This window comes from Mus pahari, chromosome 1, assembly GCF_900095145.1.
Source record: "Mus pahari chromosome 1, PAHARI_EIJ_v1.1, whole genome shotgun sequence".
In the NCBI taxonomy this organism is placed as follows: domain Eukaryota; kingdom Metazoa; phylum Chordata; class Mammalia; order Rodentia; family Muridae; genus Mus; species Mus pahari.
Genome location: NC_034590.1, coordinates 61,031,382 through 61,037,324, shown reverse-complemented (window position 1 = coordinate 61,037,324; position 5,943 = coordinate 61,031,382). Strand labels below are relative to the sequence as shown.

The window sequence follows — 5,943 nt, the reverse complement described above, 5'->3', positions numbered from 1 at the left end:
TGGTTGTGAGCCACCATGTGGTTGCTGGGATTTGAACTCCGGACCTTCGGAAGAGCAGTCGGGTGCTCTTACCCACTGAGCCATCTCACCAGCCCCCAGTTACTTTTCTATGTGTGTGTGTATTGGTCTTTTGCAGAACTATAAATTGGTATATAATTCTACCTTATATTAGCTTAAGTGGGTAATCTTTTAAATATTTGTTGTTTATTATTGTGTATGTATGTATGTATGTATGTATGTATGTATGTATGTATGTATGTATGTGTATGTGTTTGTATTTGTGTGTGTGTGCAGATGCATGCCACAGTGTGTATATGGGGGTCAAGGGTAATTTATAAAAGTGCATTCTCTCATTTGAAAATGAGTTCTCTCCTGCCAGATATCAAACTCAGGACATCAGGTATGGCAACAAAGAACCTTTATCTGCCGAAGCGTTGTGCTGGACAGTTTTATGTCACCTTGACAGCAGCTAAAGTCATCTGAGAGAAGGGAACCTCAGTTAAGAAAGTGCCTTCACAAGATCAGGCTGTAGGCAAGACTGCAGGGCATCTTTATAACCAGTGATTGATGGGGACAGACCAGACCATTGTGGGTGGTGCCACCCCGGAGCTGGTGGTCCTGGGTTCTATAAGAAAGCAGGCTGAGCAAGTCATGAGGAGCAAGCCAGTAAGCAGCACCCCTCCATGGTCTCTGCATCAGCTCCTGCCTCCAGATTCTTCCCTTGTTTGAGTTTCTGTTCTGACTTCTTTCAGTGATGAACAGTGATGTGGAAGTGTGGGCCAAATAAACCCTTTCCACCCCAACTTGCTTTCTGGTCTTGTTTCACCACACTTACGAAAACCAACTAAGGCATCCATCTTGCTGGCCATTCAATAGGTGCCGTCCTTGGGGCTGACTCCCCATGGATCTACTGATTTTTAGCACACAAAAACAAGCGATCCTAAGTATTTTACCTAGAGTAGACAGTGCTAAAATCTTTATTAAACTGAAGAACTGGTGGCAGAAAAGGCTACAGTAGCTGCTACATCTATGCGAGGCGGAGAAGTGACCATGTGGTTACTGGGTAGACAGCCCGCAAAATGCTTGCGTGGTGAAGATATTGCTCTGCTCTCTGTGGCAGTGGTAACTGCCAGTGCTGGTACCGAGAGGCTTTCCCAAGGCTTTAACATGTGCCACGATTCTGTGAGTGAATGGAATCTACTCTAGGTTTGTTTATTTATTTCTTTATTTCTTACCCAAGCTTGCTATTTTTTTACTCTGTGAGTGAATGGAATTTACTCTAGGTTTATTTGTTTGTTTGTTTGTTTATTACCCAAGCTTGCTATTTTTTTACTCTGTGAGTGAATGGAATTTACTCTAGGTTTATTTGTTTGTTTGTTTGTTTATTACCCAAGCTTGCTATTTTTTTACTCTGTGAGTGAATGGAATTTACTCTAGGTTTATTTGTTTGTTTGTTTGTTTATTACCCAAGCTTGCTATTTTTTTTCCCAACAGATTCTGTGGTTTAGAAATCACCGGATTTGCTGCTTAGAGTCAACAGTTGTAATCGACCAATTCTAAAAGGCTTTTCAGGCACTTTGGTGGTAGGAGGAGAGACAGTGACCTTCTCTCAAAAGGGGGGAAACCCAATAAAACCAAATGCCTGTAGGTACTCGTAGGCTGATTACTGACAGCTAAGAGACCGGGAAGAAGTATACAGTATAGAAAAACCCATTTGGGAGCCGGGCATGGTGGCGCATGCCTTTAATCCTAGCACTCGGGAGGCAGAGGCAGGCGGATTTCTGAGTTCGAGGCCAGCCTGGTCTACAAAGAGAAACCCTGTCTCGAAAAACCAAAAAAAAAAAAAAAAAAAAAAAGAAAAAAAGAAAAACCCATTTGGGATGAATCTTCGGATGAGTTAAAGGACAGTAATGGCTTTGGAAACTGACATTGTTAATTGGAATAGGACTTGAACCCTGCTAATTTAAACCAGGACAGAAGATGAAAGGACCTAGGACTGCCCTATTGGCAGTTTCACTATGCTTTTACAGCATCTGTCTTCTGCGTATTTCAAAAGCTTACAAACAGGACCAGAATGCTTTCTGTCTAATCTAACATAAAAGAATTAGGGCTCCCAAGGTCAGCACAGGCCCTCCCCAGTACTGTGAATGGAGTCAGGCTGTTCTTTTCTCTCCAGGCACATGGCAGACAGAGCTGCTGAGCTGGATCGAGTGAACAGACTCAACCAGTGCTTACAAGAGGACTGGGACAGGAGCCTGGCCATGAAGAAGCAGCGGGACGTGGAGGAAAAGGCCTTTGAGCGGTAAGACCTAATGGGAACCATATGGTCTTTGCTTCCTTGTAAGTCAGCTTCATGCTAACTTCCCTCAAACTCAGTGGTTCTCAGTCAGTTCTGAACTGACGCTTCAGTACAGTTCCTTATGTTGTGGTGACCCTCAACCATAACATTATCTTATTGCTACTTCATAACTGTGATTTTGCTACTGTTGTGAATGAATGAATGAATAAATGAATGAATGGGACATGTAAGGGATCTAATATATGATTGCCCAAAGGGGTCTCCACCCATAGCATGAGAACCTGTTTGAGTCTAACTCTAGGACAGCAGAGAGTTCAGCTGCAGACTCCAGTTGATTAGTGTGGACCTCTACAAAATTTTGTGGGGAGAACTAATGTGCTTAGTAAGAAATGCTGCTTCAATTGATTCAAAATGTTTTTTATTGGCAAAAGGCTGTACAGTACTGTGTTTCACGTTAAGTTCTTACTGACCACGCCTTGATCTTTGCCTATGATTTGGTGACTTCACTTTGTGGAGGGCTTCAATTCTCTTTGGATAAAGCTACTTTGAAGCAGGGTGAGTTTCTGCTCTGAACACTTCCACGGCTTATGGAGTTTATTATTATTGTTTGCTTTGAGACTGGGTATTGCTGTGTGTCCCTAGCTGGACTGGAACTTGCTATGTAGTCCAGACTGGCCTCAAACTTACAGATTCATCTGACTTTGCCTCCTGAGTGCTTGGACTTACGTCCACCATCATGCCTGGCCTGTATGGAGAGGTTTTAAGAGCAGAGCAGAGGAAAGATTGATGGGAAAAAGGAGCCACACACGGGGGAGCTAAGCCGCTCTCTAGTTGGGTACTAACAGTTCAAAAAAAAAAAATCAGCATTAACTTTGAGAAGGCTGCTAATGTTAGTCATATTTTTTTAATTTGTAAACTGTGAAAGTAAATAATTGCCTGACCAAGCTAGCTCAGGAGTTTAGAAGTAAAAAAATTTTTTTAAAAATGGGGAAAGATATACTTTGAAAATAATAGAAATTCTTCAGAAATTTATGGTAAGACTTTATAAAAATGAAGATAGATTTCATAAATGTTAAAAATCCAATGAGATAGATCCAACCTATAATATCAGACTATCAGGATCAAACACAATAAGAAACAGTTTAAATAGCTACTTTTCAACTACTGTTTTAGATTTTAATTTTTACTCGTGTGTGCATGTGTGTGTGTGTTTTATGTGTATGTATGTGTACCCGAGGAGGAATAAGAGGGTGTCAGATCCTTTGGAGTTGGACGTACAAGCAATTGTGAGCCACTTTTGGTTCTAGGAACCAAACTCAGGCCCTTTGGAAGAGTAGCAAGCACTCCTAACTGCTGAGCCATCTCTCCAACCCCGACTTAAAACAAAAAAAGATTTATTTATTTTATCTATAAGTTACATATATTTAAATATATATTTTTATATATTTATATATAAAACTCCTTGCCTCCGAGAAGGTCAGAAGAAGGCTGTAGGATCTCGTGGATGGACCTGAAGTTATAGATGGTTATGAACCATCATATGGGTGCTGGGAACAAACCCAGGTCCTTTAGAGGAGCAACCAGTGCTCTTCACAACTGAGTCATCTCTCCAGCTCCAGCATTATTGTTTTTTATTTCTTTGTTTGTTTGTTTGAATTGTGGCTCTTCATCTGCCACTCATGTTTTAAATAGTTTCTTGGAATGAACTTCCCATGCTATTCCTAGTGGTGGAGGCTCACTGGTAACAAAGAAAGCATGAAGTGATAGCATGATGATCAGGTGCTCAGGAGAACAGGGGCTGTCTGATCCGGAGAAGAGGGAGAGTGTGGGAGTTGGAGAGTTCAAGCTATTTATTTATTTTCAATCTTGTGGGAAAGCAGTGAGGAGCAGGGAGGCTGATGTCAGTACAGTTTTGTTTGGATTTAGAAAGAATCCTTGGCCAACACGATGGTAACAGATAAAGGAGTACAGGAACTCATTGTGAGCTCCAGTTAGCCGACATGCTCTGGGAGCATAGCACAGCAGAAGTGCTCATTCGCTACCCAGGCCAGGCTGTGGTGGGTGGCGACTCAAGCAGGCAGCAGGTAGGAGGAAGGAAGAGTTGGTGTAAAAAGGAAATCAAGCAAAAACAAAAGCAAGATGGATGTTTACACAGTCAGCAGATGCCACCTCCGTCCTGTTTCTGGTCTTCCCTGCTTTGGTTGGGCATGCATTTTTGCAACGCTTTGTGTGCGTTGTCTGTGGAGGCCAAGGGACAACCTTAAATGGGACCATTCATCTGGCTTTTTTGGGACAAGGGCTCTCTTTGGTCTGAAGCTCATCAGTTAAGCTGGGCTGGCTGGTACATGGGTTCTGAGGATCAAACTCAGATCTTCATTCTTGTATGGAGAATATCTTTTGATAGTGTTCCTCTAAGCTCTCATAGTTGGGATCCAACTTCTTGCTGGCAGCTGGGGTAGGGTTGACATAATGACCCAACCTTGTGATTCTTATAGAATTCTGTCCTTGCATAAATGGTGGTGGGTCCTGAAATCATACTTGGGACTGACTTGCAAAACCAAGACTTTTCAAAGTGGAAAACTGGTCACTCATGGCCTTCCTTTCCACTTCCTGTTTGTTTGTTCGTTTGTCTCTACTTTCCATCTTGTGCTTAACTCTTCAGAAGCTCTGGCTTAGGATTTGACTTTACAAGTCTATTTCTTAGTTTTCTGCAGGTGCTGGGTATTACCGTTTATTGCTGGTTTACCAGCAGTGTAATGGTGTCATCCCCTTTCCAAACAAGGTCCCCAGGGAGCGAGAGGAAGCACTGGCAAATATGGCAAAGCACACAGGCTTTGGGGCCATCTCAGGTCACCATCTAAGATAACCTTGGGCTTTATGTGTTCAGTGTTAGGGTAGGACTTAAGGAAGGGTCAAATTGTTGGGAAGGTTCTAGCACACAGCCTTTGATTTAGTGGAAAGGAGGAGAGAGCAGACACCAGAACAGGGGTAAGCCGCAGGTGGCAGGGTGAAGCATCAGGTGGACTGGTAGAGCCTTGAAAGCAAAGATCAGGTATCATCTTTCTTCTCTCTGCCTAGGGACTAGGGGAAGATCTGGTGACTTCAGCTTTTGCTTTCCTTTCCCCAGGGCTTCGGACAAGCTGTTTCTCTTGGATCAGTGTGAGAAGTATCGGCGCTGCAGGCAGTGTCAGAGGCGCACCTCCAACACGGGCGAGAGCAACTTGTGGCCCCTGAATAAGTTCCTGCAGGGCTCACGATTGCTCGTGTAGAACTCAACGTTTGAACCTATATTTCCCGAGGAACATTTATTTGGAGTAGTTGAATATTTAGCGTGTGTATATTTGTACCTCAGAGGAAAAAAAAAAAGATTGAGTACTTTCTAATCCTTTCTTGAATTCATGTCGACTAATTATTTCCTGCGTGTCCTGCCTTCCTCTCACCCCTGCGAATTCCCTGAACTTTGAAGGTGTTGGAATAAATCTTAACCTTGACCCCATTGCTATAGGGTCTGTGAATGGAACCCAACTTCTTGCTGGATGCTGAGGGGGTGCCAACCCAGCTTTCTTTTAGAAAAAATTTCACATCTATAATGAATACATTAAATATATATATATATATATATATATATATATATATATATATAT

General features: G+C 42.5%; 1 protein-coding gene across 2 annotated transcripts in view; it reads left to right on the top strand.

The window, feature by feature from the left end:
• The window catches only part of Ccdc81 (coiled-coil domain containing 81), a 41,766-nt gene extending 35,855 nt beyond the window's left edge, over positions 1 to 5,911 (top strand). Inside the window, exons 14-15 of one of the 2 annotated variants that reach the window (XM_021212362.1) lie at positions 2,177 to 2,302; positions 5,427 to 5,911. In XM_021212362.1, the coding sequence (XP_021068021.1) occupies positions 2,177 to 2,302; positions 5,427 to 5,568 (268 nt within the window). In that variant the 3' untranslated portion in view covers positions 5,569 to 5,911. The remainder of the gene's footprint in view (positions 1 to 2,176; positions 2,303 to 5,426) is intronic. The other variant, XM_021212371.1, reaches the window with a different exon arrangement.
• The last annotated feature ends 32 nt before the right edge of the window (positions 5,912 to 5,943 follow it).